This window comes from Lupinus angustifolius, chromosome LG11 (genome assembly GCF_001865875.1).
Source record: "Lupinus angustifolius cultivar Tanjil chromosome LG11, LupAngTanjil_v1.0, whole genome shotgun sequence".
NCBI classification, from domain to species: domain Eukaryota; kingdom Viridiplantae; phylum Streptophyta; class Magnoliopsida; order Fabales; family Fabaceae; genus Lupinus; species Lupinus angustifolius.
Window position 1 is genome coordinate 6,036,539 of NC_032019.1, and position 17,897 is coordinate 6,054,435.

Here is a 17,897-nt window from a genome sequence, read left to right on the forward strand (position 1 = left end):
TTTTCGCATATCGGATTTACTGCAGGAGTTACATTCCGTTAAGTAAGGCGATAGAGATATCTCAAACTATTTCACTGATTTGAAAACTGTTTGGGAAGATTTGGAAGCATTGAGATCTATACCCTCATGTACTTGTGTTATCAAGTGCAAATGCATAATGGTAAAAATCATTAAAGAACAAAGAGAATCTGATTATGTGATTTGTTTTTTATAACGATTGAATGATGAATTTAGCACAACTAGATCACAAATTTTGTTGCTAGAACCTCTGCCTAGTATCAACAAGGCATTCTCATTATTGCAGCAGCAAGAAAGGCAATTAACTAGTGCCAATATTAAAGTTTTGTTTAACTCTAACATGAATGGCGTTGGTTCAACTGAAAATGCACAATGGAAAGGAGTTTTAAGCAGAGGAAATGTAACTGGAAAATTCAAAGGTAGAGGAATGGGAAGAGGTTATAATCCTAACAGGGTTAATAACCAAAAGGTTTGCACATATTGTGGAAAAGAAAGACACACAACTGATGTTTGTTATTATAAGCATGGATTCCCACCTAATTTTGGCAAACAAAAGGTTAATAATGCTGTCAGCACAAACATGATTGATGCCATCACCGAAAATGACCCTCTGCATACTGAAAACCATGGAAAAACTGCATTGAATTTTAGTCCAGCTCAATATGCAGAACTAGCAGCATTATTCAATAATGCAGGTCTGGTTGGATCCTCTGAAAGCAAAGTGAACCAACTTAGCATCATGTCCACTAATGAAACAGATATGCATAAGGACTCAGGTAACATCCATCCATGGATTCTTGATAGTGGAGTTACAAATCATGTGTGTCCTTGTTTATCTAGCTTCATGTCATATCAATCTATCAAACATGTCACTATTAAATTGCCAAATGGATCTATTGTTTCAGCTAATTATTCAGGCATTATCAAGTTTTCTGAACATTTGCTATTTCACAAAGTCTTGTTTGTTCCAGAATTCAAATTCAACCTGATATCAATCCATAAACTTGCATCTGATTTGAATTGCAGAGTGATTTTTGATGATTCTCAATGTATGATTCAGGATACCAATACCTTGAAGATGACTGGACATGCTAAAGTCATAAGGAACTTGTACATCCTTGACACACCATCACATCCAACATTAGAGAAGCATACTTTGGTTAATTCAGTTTATAGGCATTCTGGTTTTGATTTGTGGCATTACAGATTAGGACATCCTTCTGTTGATGTATTACAACACATTTGTAAGGATTTCTCTTATGTGTATTTTGATGCTAAGAAAATCTGTGAATTCTGTCACTTGGCAAAACAAGCAAAACTGCCATTTCCTATTAGTCAAACAAGAAGTTTAGCACCATTTGATCTAATACATATGGACATTTGGGGCCCCTTATCCACATCTTCCACCAATGGTTTTAAATATTTTTTAACTGTTGATTGATGATTACACCAAACATACTCGGTTGTACCTTATGAAAAATAAATCAGAGGCAAGGTTATTGATGCAGAATTTTGTCACTTATGTTCAAACACAATTCTGCAAAATGGTTAAAGTAATCAGAACTGATAATGGAATTGAGTTTAAAATGCCTACATTCTTTGATACTTTGGGAATTATTCATCAAACTTCTTGTGTTGAGACTCCACAGCAAAACTCAGTTGTTGAAAGAAAGCATAGGCATCTCCTTAATGTAACCAGATCAATGCTTTTCCATGCACACCTTCCAAACAATTTTTGGTCATTTGTTGTTCAACATGCACCATTCATCATAAACAGAATTCCAACACAAACTCTGCAGCAAAAATCACCATATGAAATGCTCTATGAATCAAAGCCTAATTTACATGAGATCAAGGTGTTTGGTTGTTTGAGTTTTGCATCCACATTGGTTAGTCATCGCACCAAATTGGATGCAAGGGCCAGAAAATGCATCATGTTGGGTTTTAAGACTGGTGTGAAAGGATATGTGCTTTTTGACTTGAAATCTAGAGAAATCTTCATCTCTAGAAATTTCCAATTCTATGAGGATCAATTTCCTTATCATCATACTGATGCTGCTCCAATACTTAATGAATTTTCTTCAACTCCTACATCTGATTTTCCCTTTCTTGACACCTCTTTTGATATACCTCACACCCTACCTCAATCTTCTCATTCATAACATATACACATTGATCCTGAATCACCATAACATACAGAACCTACAAATTCCAACCATCAACCAACACCTACTTCATATACACAAGCTCAAACAATAAGAAGATCTACCAGAATTTCTCATCCACCATCTTATCTACATGACTTTCATTGCAATTTCCTTAAACATACAAAAACATACTCTCCACACATTAATCATCCACTTTCTTATGTCTTATCCTACTCCTCTATTTCTCCAAACCATCTCTCTCACATTCTTTCCATCTCAACACACATTGAACCAAAGTCATATGCACAAGCAATCAATTATCCAGAATGGATTGAAGCTATGCAAGATGAGCTAACTGCATTAGAAACTAATCAAACTTGGGATATTGTTGAGCTACCAACTAACAACACACCAATTGGCTCAAAATGGGTGTATAGAATTAAATACAGATCATATGGATCTGTTGAAAGATTAAAAGCAAGACTTGTTGCTAAAGGGTATGATCAAAAAGAAGGAGTTGATTTCTTTGACACTTTTGCACCAGTAGTCAAACTAACAACAGTTAGGCTTGTCCTAGCAATTGCTGCTTCTGAAAATTGGATGCTAAATCAATTGGATGTGAATAATGCCTTTTTGCATGGTGAGTTAAAAGAGGATGTCTATATGGTGATTCCTCAAGGTGTAATTGTTTCCAAACCCAACCAAGTTTGCAAACTTCGCAAATCCCTTTATGGATTAAAACAAGTAAGTAGGGAGTGGTATCAAAAACTTTCCACTACCTTAAAACATATGGGATACACCCAATCTGCATATGATCATTCACTCTTCACCAAGAAGCAATCCTGCAGCTTTACTGTGATACTCATATATGTTGATGATCTAATCCTAGGAGGCAATGATCCTACAGAAATTGGCAATGTGAAACAAAAACTCCACACCTTATTCAGCATTAAGGATCTTGGCTCATTGAAATATTTCCTTGGCATTGAGGTTGCAAGATCTAGCAAGGGAATCACACTGAGCCAAAGGAAATATGCATTGGATATATTGAATGACACTGGTTTTTTGGCTTCAAAACCTGCATCCACTCCAATTGCTAAAGGAACTTCATTATCACATGATTCATCTTGTTCTTATTCTGATCTTGCTGCATTCAGAAGATTAGTTGGAAGGTTGCTTTACCTTACCAACACAAGACCATACATAAGCTTTTCTGTCCAACAGTTGAGCCAGTTCATGAATGCTCTAACCAATGCTCATCATCAAGCTCCACCAAGAATTCTTATATACCTAAAGGCAGCACCTAGATAGGGCATTTTCTATCCTGCAAATTCTGATCTTCAATTGAAAGGATTTAGTGACTCAAATTGGGCAACATGCATTGATACAAGGCGTTCAATCTCTGGATATTGCATCTTTCTTGGAAAGTCTCTTGTCACATGGCGTTCCAAGAAGCAAACAAAAGTTGCTAGATCTTCATGTGAAGCAGAATATCGAGCACTTGTTGTAACCACTTGTGAATTACAATGGTTGACTTACTTGCTTGCTAGCTTTCCAATTCAATTCAACAAACCTACTGCTCTTTATTGCGATAACAACTCAGCTCGTTTCATTGCTGCAAATTCCATGTTTCATGAACTTACCAAGCATATTGACATTGATTGTCATGTTGTTAGAGAGCGTCTACAAGCTGGTTTGTTTCATTAACTTCCCATTTCTACTTCTGAACAACTTGCTGATCATTTCACTAAAGCCCTTGATGTTGCAACCTTCTTATATCTACTTGGTAAACTGGGCATATTAAACATACACTTCCCAGCTTGAGGGAGGGTATTGGAATTATTGCCTTAGTTCTCTTTCCTACTCATTCTTCTTTTGTGACAACATTTCCTTATTTGTAGGCCTTTTCTGTTTTCAGTTTTTGGCACTTTCCTTTTTTAGCTTTGTTAAATACCACATTGGTATTGTGTAATTTATAAGCTTTTGCTGAATCAAGATGAATCTATTGAAAATTCAATATAATCTGCATGGATTCTAACCAGTCAAATCATTAGTTGTGTGAGGAGTTTAGGCATGGATCACCGGACCAGGGATGCAGCCCATGATTCTTCAATCATTTGTTATTTTTGTTGTTTTCGTGAAATGTTGTTTTGTCTAGTGTGTGGTTGTTTCAAGTATTAGTATTTGTGTTTGGTTAAGGAATAATATAGCAATGATAAACTAATTATTCTCATAAAAACTATGAATGTTATGGCTTTTGTGGTGTTCTTGGATTTTTTTTTTTTTGTTCAAGAGTATTGTTTGTGTGTGAAAGATGATGTTTAAGGGGAAATGATTGATTAATGTATTTTTTATTGAGAGAATTGTTGAGGATTATTGGAAATAGATGATTGATGAAAGATTTTTTGGATGAAATTTTTATGGATTTGTGGGTGAGTGAAAGGTGGATGAGAAATTAATGAGTGAGTTAATGAGTGGGAGATTTTGAGGTTGTTGTGGATGATATGATTTGTTGTGTATGAGAGATTTTGGGATTGTGGATGGAGGATTTTTGGAAATAGATGGTGGGTGAAAGATTTTTGGAAATAGATGATGGGTCAAGGATTTTTTAGAAAGAATAATTTTTTTGAGAATGGATAGTTTTTTTAAAGGATTGTGATTTGTTAGGAAAGAAAAAATGTATTTTACGATTAGAGGTTAACCTTATTATGTATAGCATTGTAAATTACTACATGTGTCAAATCTCCCATTTATTTTATTTGAAAGAAAATAGGATGAGATTTGATTCTTGCCTTAAAAACTAATTTTAACATTATGGCACATACTTCAAAAATTTGAAATTTAAACAAAAATTAATTAAAAATGAATTTGTATTATTATTATTTTGGGACTCTTAAAAGATATTAAGTTTTTATTAGAAAATAGCCAAAAATACTAATTTTATTTTTATTTGTTATTTTTTGAAGATATCTTTTGAGCCGGACATAATTGGGTGTTCACACCAGTCACAACGAGTTTCCCCGTTAAATTTGGGTTGGGCTCACGGGTACCCATAGGTTCGATTTTCATTTTCATCCCTAGGTTGGAACAAGAAGGCATGTCCCTTACTCAGCCCTTAATGTTGATCAAGCTAATTTTTAAACTCCAACCCGACGTAAACTAAAACACTTATTTGGTCCTAAATTATATGTACATTTTTTGGTAGATGATGGTGTTAATATGGGATGGTAAGTTTGCATGATCAATGAACTAATATGTACTTATTAAAAATATATGCACCTAAAAATAAATCTTTATTCATGATCTCAGAAAAGCATGGGTGCCTCATTCTTTTATGGCCCTAAAACCTTGGGGAGAGTAATAAGGATGTTACATTATTAGAATGGCAACTAGAGTGAGTTCTTCACGAAATCATTTACCAAACGAAAACATTTCCGTGTAAGCGGGTCGACCGTGAATTAATCAAACTTTGCACCTTACTCTTTAGTTAATCACAATCCTAAGATGATCTATTGTCCCCACATGATATTCACAATGAGCATTTGGATTGAATCCTTCTAGGTATGGAGGTTCTACTTTCTTCAAGGTGACGGGAGTCAACATGGATCTCTGAAAAAGTTGTGACAATAACTTAGAGTGGGACAAAGGAATCACATCATACAAAGTTTTTCTTTTTCATTTTTGACACTGCCCTTCTTGACCATAAATGTGAGGGTAACATTGTGCTTGGGAAAAATCTAGCATTTAGGGCTAACCAAAGATCTCAATAAATGAGGTTTCCTCCCCGTTCTTACACATCCTTCTTGGATTACCTTGTTAGTTGAGCCCCTCAAAATTATGTCGCTCCCTAGGCTATTATTCTTTATTTTTTTCCCTACAATTATCAATTGATGAAAGTCCAACCAGACACTCCCCAACTTTATATCATAAAATGGTGGTCAGATTATAGTATCAATAAACATCAAGACATTCTCTTCATCAAATATTTTGGGCCTCATCTGGTCGGTCCTTTCTGCTCATCTTTGCACATACTCTTTAAGAGTGTCATCGCTTGCTTCAGACATTTTCTTGAGTAGCATAATATTAGATGCTAGATCAATATTATATTCATATTGCTTAAGGAAAGGATTACACAAGTCCTTGAAACATCATATATGAGGACGTTCAAGACGCTTGTACCAAATGGTGGTAGTTACAGTCTGGCTCACTTGAGAGATATGGTTTAGTAAATTGCCATATTTAATATAGGGAGTTTTTTTCCTAACATACATGGTCAGATGATCCTTCGGACAAAATGTCTCTTGATATTTGTCAAACTCAGGGATCTTGGATTTGGGTGACACTACCAAAATTGGGGTCAAACACATGTTTGTGACGTCCTTCAAACCATAGGAACCTCCTTCCACAATACCTTTGGTCATTTCTACTATATAATTAATCTTCTCCTAGTTTTGGGGATTCATAGAATTGTGTGGAGAGGTATAATGGTTGGGATTGATATGGACAATTAGGATTTTCATATGATGAGAATTTTTCAGACTAGTCCCTGCATGAGCTAAGGTTGGAGACTGAGTATCATCTGGAGCAGTTGCTTTAGCCCATTTAGTCTCAGTTTGAAACAAGAACTCCATATTTTTTAGATCTTTTCTTTCTTCTTGGGAATGCTTTAGTTTCAACCATATTACTTTCTATCAAGGCCAATAATAGTGCTTTAAAATCAACCAAAACTGACGAATGCCCTTCGCGATGAGATCATGAAATGAATGTATAAAGAATGATTTTTATTGATGCATGATGTGCATGAGGTGGACATTTTTTTACTTTATTAAATCCATGTTACATTGACTGAAATACAACCTATAATGATGCATGAAATGCAAGTTACACTAACCCTAAGCCTATACTAAATAAATAAAAAATACATGATTTGATTATGAATTTGATTTATTTTGGGATGCATGAATGATATAAGAATGGAATATTTTATGCATATGATGCATGAATGATATAAGAATGAAATTTTTTATGCATATGATGCATGAGAGAATGAACAAGTTTTATTTATTTATTTTGTACATGATTGTTTTTTGCTTTTTTATTCTTGATAAATGCATGAATGAATAAATAAATGAGTTTATGCATGTTTTTTAAATGTGTATACATGAATGAATGGATAAGTAGAAGAATGTGTGAATAATTTATTTTTTAAATATATGTATGCACGAATGAATTAATAGATAAGTAGAATAATGTATTTTTTTAAATGCATGTATAAATAAATGAATCTTTGAATGATATATTTTTTATTTATTTTTGAACACATTCATGAATGAATTTTTTGAATGATATATTTTTTTATTTTGAGTTTATGTAAGCATGATTTTTTGTTTTTTTGGTTTCCCACAGGTATCCTCCCACTGGAGGCAATCCTGTCCGAACCGAGAACATCCACAGGTATGTGGGGCTAACTCTCCCAACGAACATTTTTTTCTCCACAAGACTCGAACTCAAGACCTTGCTTAAGGAGAATCAAACATGTACCACTTGAACCAACGTCTGTTGGTTTGATGTAAGCATGGATGATTGAATGCATAAATATATGAATATTTTTTTTTAAATACATGCTATGTGTGAATGAAAGGATATATAAGTAGAAGAATATATGTATAATGTATTTTTTTATTTTTTAAATGCATGTGTGGATTAATGAATGAATAGATAATTAGAAGAATATATGAATGATGTATTTTTTTATTTTTAAATACATGTTATGCATGAATGAATGGATATACAAGTAGAAAAATGTGTTAATAATGTACTTTTTGCATGTTATGCATGAATGAATGGATAAGTAGAAATTGTGTTAATAATATATTTTTCCTTTTAAATGAATGGATAAATATGTATAAGAATGTATGAGTAATGTATTTTTTTTTCTTTTTAAATGAATGAAAGCATAAACCAATGATAGTTATTTTTTATTTTTTGAATGCATAAATAAATAGATAATTGATTGAATAAATGAGTGAATGAATGTTGGAATTATATGTTTTTTTCTATTTACATTAATGAATGAATAAATTAGTCAATAAATTCTTAAATTGTATATTTTTTAATGCATGGTAATGAATGTTTGAAAGATGTATTTAATCGTTAAATGCATGTATGCATGAATGAATGTTTAAATAAATAAAAAATTGAGTTAATATATGTATGAATGAAATGTGTGATAATGTAAAATGCATGTCCCTTAAGGAATAAACCTTATCTTAAGGTGGTTTAGCCATTATTACCATATATGAAGAATTCATGACAGGTTAGTTCATGTTAACTTGTAGGGAAATGGGTTACCCAAGTTTTTCTATGAAGAAAATTACCCTCACGAGAATGGATCCTATCAAGGATATTTCATTTTGCATGCAAATATGATGTGCTTATGGTATAAGAATACCAATATGCAATAGTATCTTATACCACTAGAGCTTGGGATGACACTTGGGTCACTTTATTTAAAGGACATGAGTCCTAAATTATGATATGATAAATTATACAATATGTTTCCCATGATTTGGATAGAGTTTTAGGGTGTTGTGGACGCCTTAAAGAGCTCTAAGATTCCTATAAGGTTTCCATATTGTAACCCCTCAAAATAAGGAAAACTAAATATTATGGGTTTAGAAATGAGAGACAGACCCAAACTCATAACTAAGAATACTTGGTAACAATCTGAATGGTTCACCTCATCAATACTAGAGATGACAAAAATCATGATCGATAAGGCTAGTGTCCATACTATCCTAAAGTATATCACTAATACTCGAGTATATAGCATGTGTGTTCCTTACGAGGTTCTATAATTTTAAGGTGCTCAAAGTGCATTCAAACAAAAAGAAAGGAAACTCAAAATATTGTAAGAATAATACAAGTTGGACTAGAAGTACACACCGACAAAACCATGATTCTTGATGACAATCGGAGTGGTTCATCACACTAATACAAGTGGGACCCAAATTCCACAATGACGAAGCAAATGTCCCTCTTAAACTTATGTCGTGTATAGGGCATGTGTGTGCAAAACGCTAGTGCATATTGTTTTGTTGTAAAAAATGAGTTTAGGTAGAGTCATTGGTAAAAGCTATAACAATAAAAATAGGAAAGTACTTAATCACAATAATAATAATAATAATAATTATTGATTTTTTTTAGATGCTAGACTAATTTGGATCGCTACTATGATTTTGCGATCAAAACATAGAAAACACTCTTTAAGCCCATTTTGTAGGAATTTATTGGTCTTTGAACTTGAATCAAGATCTGGAAGGTATTAGTACTTTATTCACCCATACTAGACAATACTCTCACTAATTACCTTGGATCATATTATACTTTAAAGTATGATTGGTTATTTTATTTAATTATTGAGCGATACAAAAAAAATTAAGTTAACTTTTGTTGTGTCTAATAAGATGAGATTTTGCTCCTATATATTTCTTTGGTAGACAATGATTTGTTGGTTGAGATAATTTATTATTTTAGAAAATGTGATATTTAATCAACTAACTTTCCTATACGGGTGAAGTATACCCTTCATATAAGATATTGCACCTCATATTAGGAATTAGTTAAGATTTCATCATATTTGTTTAAAATATTATTTAAATTTATTTGAGAAAATGTTGTCCCAATTATCCATAAACTTTCATTGGTTGACGCTGAAGCTATCCCGTCCACGCGGATGAAGGTGTAGTCCATGTGGAAGAGGCGTGTCGTGATTGGATTGGCTTAGGAGTCAGGTGTATGCCTAAGAGTTACATCTGCCTCAGTGTCGCCGATCGATTGGCCCACGTTTCTGAGCGAAATGGAAGCTAATGAAACACACCACGCGGAATGCAGAGAGTGGTTGACAACGAGTAACACATGACTAAGCGTATACATGCGAACACGGATTAAAACCACGGATTAGAACATTGAAAACATGTCCCTTTTTCCCTCTTTTGGCTTAGGACTAAACTTAGTAAACTACATTAGGTATGGGTTGTACTAGTAACCAATAAGATTAAGACATATGTAAATATTTTTCTATCCCACCATCAACTTAACTAACACGTTAACTCACATCAGATTTTTTGTTGTTTCACATTCCTCTTTTTTATTTCAAAAGTTTTGATTATCAGTCATCAAAATTTCATTCAAAAGTTTTGATTATCAGTCATCAAAATTTCATTCAAAAGTTTTGATTATCAGTCATCAAAATTTCATTCAAAAGTTTTTCAACGTAATCACTAATACTTGAAGCAATAATTGACCATTCAGTACATCTTGAGAGAATTTTCGCTTCAAGAATAGCATGTTCTGCACATTCAGTAAAAAAAGTTACTTTTTACACCAAAGGCAATGTCTTTCTTCTTTAACACCATTGGCTTCAGGTATACTATCCTTTTCAATGGAAGAAATGGTTGTTATTTTTCCTAACTTTATGAATTTGATGATTTAATTACCATGAGATGTACTTGTTATCTAGGATACTTCCAACAGAGTACAATGACAACTAAATTAGAGAAAATTAGGGAATGGTTGAGATCATCATAATTTATGAAAGAGAAAAAGATGGGGATGACCATGCATCATCGTGATGACCAGAGGAGGAAGTGAAGTTTCGCTTGAGGGCAAAAACTTGTAAACTTAAATCAGATCAACTAGATGAATCTCATACATCTATAAACCCTATCACAAATCTGTTGCCAAAAGGCAATCTAAACAACATCATGATTTATATGAGAGAGAGAAAGATATGAACATTTGAGTTAGGAGTTCCTTCATGGGATAGAAGAGTCGTTTGAAAAAAAGCAAATGGCAGAAGAAGATAAGGCATATGAGAAACAATGTAGAAAAAATAATAACAGTATGAATTGAACAAAGATGGGGAATGTGGAGCAACAAACAAAATCTGATATGAGTTAACGGTGTTAGTTAAGTTGATGATGAAATGTAAAAATATTTACACATGTTCTAATCTGATTGATTATCAGTACAACTAATATCTAATGTACTATATCTAAGTTTAGTCCTTTGACTTATTGCTACAACTAGAACTTTTTTGCAAAGTTTTTTTTTAAGAGTAATTTGTGTATTTTCTTTTTTCCCCTACCCTCCTTAATGACCATAAGGGTCTTATTTATGGCAAATAGTTGACATCAACTTTTAAATTAGAGTTAATTACATTGACACTCCTGATTTTTAGTTAATTACATAAACCACCTCTCACTTTTTTATATCTACACAAACTTCCCCTAGTTTTTATACTTTCACTACACTGACCACCTTGCATGAAAAATAAGTGTCATCTTTTAAACAGAAAATGTGATCAATGCAATTAAGTTAAACAACAAAATATGGTATATTGTGAGGAAACATCTAAATAATATACAAATGAATGTATCTTTATTATTTTTTGTTACAAAATGCATCAACAATTCTAAAGATATATTCTTTAAATCGCTCTTATATTATATCCTAACGAACAAAAAATAATAAAGAGATATCGACTCATATATTATTTGGACTTGTCTCCATAGTGTACCATGTTTTGTTTAATTTAATTACATTTATAACATTTTTTGTTCAAAAAATCACACTTATTTCTCATGCAAGGGTGATCAGTGTAAGAAAGTATAAAAATTAGGGGTTTGTGTAGGTGTAGAAAAGTTAGGGGTGGTTTGTGTAATTTTGCTAAAACTCAGGGGTGTCAGTGTAATTTACTCCTTAAATTATTACCAATTTATTAGGGATTCAAAAATCTTAACAAAATTGATTTTGTTACCACTTCGATAAAAAATATAAACAAATCTGACTTTGTTGCCACTGAATTAGGGATAAAAAAACTCAACCATTTTTATAATTTTTGTTTTTATTTTTATTTTTCAAAATTGAGAAGGGATATTAAATATTCATCTTATGAATATTCCTGTTTTTCATTAATTTTTATAAAATCGAAGTTAATATATAAAATCAACAAAATTAAAATTTGGAATTTTTTTTATAAAAAATGATGTAACTATATAATCTATTATTTATTAGTTTAATTTCTTTAAGAAAAATAAAATGTGATGGCTGTCTAGAAACCCATTTTTAATTTTAAAGAAAATTAAGGATGAGTTTGTAGAACTTTCTTTTTTTATTATTTTTTATTTTATTTCTGAATATATATATATATATATATATATATATATATATATATATATATATATATATATATATATATATATATAAAGTCTTGGCTTTCTATGAGGCAGCCAAGGAATATACAATGACCAATAACAAAGCTTATAATAAAAAGTAGAACAGAAACCAGAAATCATTATTCATTGCATAACATAGCACATACCCTTCTCAGATTTAAACTCAAGATCAAAATAAATAAATGTTTTGGCTTGACCCCACTCCTTAGATGGAAAAGGGATCCATGAATTGAGGGTCATTTCCAATGGCCTCCAGGACCTTATAAGGAAGGCACAATGTAAGGTCGATACTACCTTCTTCAGCTCCAGCAAACAAAGTAGTGATTCCATTCATTGAATTGCCACTTCTAACTGCCAAAGGTTTTCCCCAACCAAAGTCATTTCCATAAACATTGAACCTTGGAGAACTGCTAGTTCCCAACATATTACTTACCCCACCTGACTCAAACATGCTTGGAGGTCTCACCCAAGACTTATATAGAATCTTCAACTTCTCATCAGAGTAGGAAGCTATCATCTTATGCATCTCCAATGCACCTTTTCCTAGCCCACCTTCTAGTAGTAGCTCTTCTGCTTTAATTCCAATAACACCAAAGGTTACTGCGTTTCCAAAATAGTTATCTGGCAATGGTGGAACTATTCTCTCTCTAAGATCCATCACTAAGCCATAGTTGCACTCTTTTTCTGGGTCAAGTTGCTGGTTACGGATCACGGTGCGCCAAAGGTAAGTTAAGAGTGCTTGGAGAGAAGATATTTTGTCCGTGCCGGCTTCTAAATTAGCTTTTGATTTGATTTTTGCAATTTTCTCCTTGGTGAAATGGAAAAGCCGTTTATAATTGGTGCAATCCTCAGACTTTTCAATTTGGTCTTCATTGAAAGGAAATCTTATAGGCAAGCGATTGGGATGGAGAAACCAACGCTCAAGTGATGGAAGTTTGGACAAAACATCACAACCTCGTGAGAGTTCAGCCCATGAATTAATGAAATGCCATAATGACTTACCATCCGCAACTAAATGATTCATTGAGATACCAATGAAGATGCCATCAACTAGCTCTGTTATTTGCACTGCAAGCAATGGATGTGATGTACATTCAAAGTTTTTAACTCCACTGAGAGGAAAGAAAGAGTGGAGAACAGGAGGAAAATATTTGGAGTGAAGAATGTCAGAAACACAAGTGTTATCAGACACAACAGCATGAACAAAAAGGGCACCTGCATTGTTACAAAGGATGTGAGAGGAAATAGTGTTGTCCTCATCATGTTGGAGGATTACAAGACGACCAGCAAGTGGTGGAAAGAAAGCAAGAGTGGAAGAAAGGGATTGTTTGAGATGTTGGATTTGGTGTTCTATATTGATAGGGTTCTTAAAAAGTAAGCCTTTTCTGTTTGTCTCAACTGTCATGCTTGTTAGATCCCATGGATTTAACTGGATTATCTTAGGTGATGAGGAGTCACCAAAGACATCACTTTCTGCTTGGATGGAACTGGTGGAAATGATATCTACCATGCTGCTCATCTTGGGGCAAGTGTACCAGTATATGCTCCCTTTTATAATAAATAAATAGCTTAAAGTTTTTTTTATAAACAAAAGTATATTTTGTATGTTGATTTATTTATGTTATTTTTATTTAAAAGCGGTAATTAATATTAATGACATTTTTATAAATGGTGAATGATTTTTTAAATCTATGAAAATCCACTTAGATTGTCATTAATTACATACATAAATAGATCTTGTATCACATATTCTTTACTAGATGTGATAAAATTATGCATAATTCATCCAAATCCAAAGAAATAAATTTATTTATTAAAATTAGTGGATTTAAATAAATACAATCTATTAATTAATTTTGATAACGTATTCATTCAAATTATTCATCATATTTAATGAATATCCATGAACGTATCAATTTGGAAGGATAACCAATCCCACTCAAAAAATAAACATTTTCAACTTCTTTTCCTTTCTATTTTCTTCATTATCTTATTCTCACTTTAATTCTTAATTAAACAAAAATCTCATGTTGATATATATTCTTAGTAGTATTTGCACATATGATAGTGAGATTAATGATATGACACGTGAATAAGGTTAATATTAAAATTTTGTTATTAAATATATATCATATATATCCTCTGAAAACTTTACACATAGAACTTTGAATGTTACATGCTTGTAGTGTGCTACAAAAACTGAATTTTTTAAAAACATGTTTCTTAAAAAATACTTTATAATAAAATGAACTTTAACAATGATTTTTTTAACAAAAATAATTTTAAAAAATGCTTTATTGAAATAATTGTTTTTAAAATAGTTATTTCCTTTAAAAATGTTCTTAGTTCATTTGAGAAAAATTAAAAATATTATTTAATGAATTTTTTGGATTGATAGGTGATTTTTCTCAAAATTTATCTAATTCATTCATTTCCCATTCATATTCTTAACAATAATTACATTGGTATGGAATTTAATTACACTCAATAGGTTTTCAAAAATGTTATTTAAGTTTGTATGACTTTTTCAACAACTTCCATACTAGCAAAATTGAGATAGAGAACAAATAAGTGGTCATTACTCTTTTACTAAACATCAAAAGTTATTCAAAAAAAATTTCAAATGATATTATTGTTAAATAAACTACTTAATATTCTATGCACTCGTAGGGATTAGCAAATATGAGATAAGAAGGCCTAGTGTCCTAACATAAGTTATCAATTAAAATAATAAATATCATCGTATATAAAAAGAGTGGGGACCTAATTACACAAGGAATAAGTTTTTTAAATTTACTCAACATCTTAGCCATCAATTCTAGGAAAATCCAATGATTTTAACCTACTCACTAATTCAAGTCATTGGATTGTCCTATAATAGATGACTAAAATATGTAGTAAGTTTAAAAGACTTACTCTTTGTGTAAGTTTAAAAAACTTCCTCTTAGAGTAAGTGAGTCACCTCCCATATAAAAATATGAAAATATTAATGTCAAAATTACAAAATTTAAATATATTTAAACAAATAAATTACAAACTTCATAATTGATTTTCATGTGACTTTATATCTTGAAATCATTGAATGGTCAATTTATTGTTAATGTTGTTTAATACTTTCATTCAGTACAAGTTATTAGACGGTCATTAATCTATGCATCTCTCATCAGATGCAACCTATTTTTAACAATCTTCATAGTTGAAAAGACTGTTTCTATAGTTGTTGTGGCAAGAGGTTAAATCATTGTCATCTTCAAAAGAAGTTAAACTAAAGAACGTGTTTTCCACTCTCAACCAACACACTATTGATTCCTATCAAAGAAGTAAATTTAACAATGTTATGCACATCAATGATATAATTCTTGAGCTGATTATCAAACATCAATCAGTTGAACAAAAATCACATAGATAAAACTTTACAAATTCAATTAGGTTTGTCATATCAAAACCAAAGAGCAAATTGACTAACCTCAAATAAGACATACAAAGGAGCAACTTAGTAATTGTTTGGAAGTAACAATCATGAAGTTCTTAAGTTACATATCCACAATTATATAAAACAAATCAATATGATAATGATATTTGTTTTTCATAAAACATGTCATATCATTTGCAAAAATTAAATTTTGGGTTTGTAAAGTTATAAGCAGTATACATATTTTATAGAAAAAATCTAAAGTGTACAATTTGCATGAGATGCATGTAGCATCGCCCCTGCTCATATGATCTTCTTAGATTTTACGTGTATAGTTTTTTATCTACAGTTTTATATTAACTTCATTTTTCAAATTGACTAGTGAATAAAATTATTATAAAACTATACGAAACATATTCATTATATAGATGTTGATATGATGTTAAATTGGAGTCTCGTTTTTATTATATAGGTGTTGATATGATGTTAAATTGGAGCCTCGTTTTTATTATATAGGTATTGGGTTAACATTAATCCCTACTTATATTCTATAGTATTAGTATAGAAGAAAATTACTTTCACTCATCAAAGTTAATAGATTTAAAATTTTGTAATCCAATGGATAATTTTATTAATGGGTGAATTCAAATTCATTCATTATATCAATTGAATATTCATGAGTATATTTATTTAGATGGATATTCAATCTATCTAAAAAACAAACATGCATAACTATTTGTTTTTCCATTTTCTTCATTATCTCAACTTTCACTTTTCTTTTGCATGTACTTAGTTCTTATTCTCATTTTACTTTTTGTATTAAAATATTAAATTATTACTTTGGCCTATATTCTTAGTAAAACTTTTTTAAATGATAATGAAATCAATAATAAGATATATGGATGTGCTTAATATTAAAACTTTGTTCTAAATTACATAACATATATAATTATTCATTAAAAATTATATATGTAGAACCATAAATGATGCATATTGCCAACAAGTCAAATTTTAAAAAGCTCAAAAATCATTTTAAAAAAATTGTTTCTTAAAAAATAAAAAGACATTTTAAAAAATGTATTTTAAAAGTGATTTTGCTTAAAATAATTTAAAAAGGCTTTATTGAAATAGTGGTTTTTCAAAATGATCATTTTCATAAAAATATATTTTCAGTTCCACTTCAAAAAATGAAATGGAATATATATTCAATTGTTTAATCTTTTAAAATGGGTTCATGACTAGATTGAAATCCATCAATTAAATATGAATATAATGAATTGAATAATTTAAAATGTCATTTAATGGATTAATAAATATTTTCCATGTATTACAATCCAAATTCATTCATTAATCATCCATAATAAATGGGCCCTTTGTGGCACATCATCTTCACAAATAAAATTTGTGAATTAGATTGGTTTGGAATACCTGTTAAAATAGTTGAGCTTTTGTTAGTCAGTTAGTTAATTTGGTTAGGGTAGTTAGTGTTCTCTTCCCTTTATATAGATAATTCAATGTAACTTTGGAATTCAATGTAATTCAATAACATTTTCTCATTCCTACTTGTTCATCAAGAATCTCTCTTATCCATGCCTACTACCATTTTAACATGGTATCAGAGCTAATTATTTCTCTCTTTGATTGATTGCTTCTGCTTATCATACTTCCCTTCCAAGATTCATCAAAAGTTCAACAAAGAATCATCAAGAATCTAGCCAAGAAGTACCATGCCTTTCTTGCATCTGAAACTATCATCAAGCAAATTTATCGTCTTCTAGGCTTCGATTTAAACAAGTTGTGCAATGGATGAGAAGCAGAACTTTCCAGAACGTACAACTTAGTCTCAAGTTCCTTGTCTCCTTATTAAAGAAAAAAAAAGGAATTGAGACAGCATTTTCAGGTTTGGATGAGGGCATTTTCAATGACATGTTCACAACAATATTTGTTTCTTTCAATTACCTTCTTTCATCTTTTATCAATGACAACAAGAATCTACACATTCTTTCATCTATTACCCCCAATTATTTCTCATTTCTTTATTACTCTAGTTTCTTTACCCCTCTTTCTCTCTCATTAAACACA

General features: G+C 31.2%; 2 protein-coding genes across 2 annotated transcripts; one reads left to right on the forward strand and one right to left on the reverse strand.

Moving 5' to 3' along the window:
* Window positions 210-1,411, forward strand: LOC109360193. The gene is made up of 2 exons (XM_019604914.1): window positions 210-794; window positions 1,045-1,411. Exons 1-2 carry the CDS (start codon window positions 359-361, stop codon window positions 1,047-1,049), a joined length of 441 nt encoding a protein of 146 aa, XP_019460459.1. The 5' UTR covers window positions 210-358; the 3' UTR covers window positions 1,050-1,411.
* LOC109359435 (uncharacterized acetyltransferase At3g50280-like) lies at window positions 12,469-13,914 on the reverse strand. Its single transcript, XM_019604097.1, has 2 exons — window positions 12,606-13,914; window positions 12,469-12,553 (listed from the first exon to the last, which is right to left on the reverse strand). The coding sequence occupies exon 1, from the start codon at window positions 13,911-13,913 to the stop codon at window positions 12,609-12,611; it is 1,305 nt and encodes a 434-aa protein (XP_019459642.1). The 5' UTR covers window position 13,914; the 3' UTR covers window positions 12,469-12,553; window positions 12,606-12,608.

What these genes read in the sequence shown, in the direction of transcription:
- LOC109359435 (XM_019604097.1), bottom strand. Translation starts at nt 13,913, where the DNA reads ATGGTAGATATCATTTCCACCAGTTCCATCCAAGCAGAAAGTGATGTC.
- LOC109360193 (XM_019604914.1), top strand. Translation starts at nt 359, where the DNA reads ATGAATGGCGTTGGTTCAACTGAAAATGCACAATGGAAAGGAGTTTTA.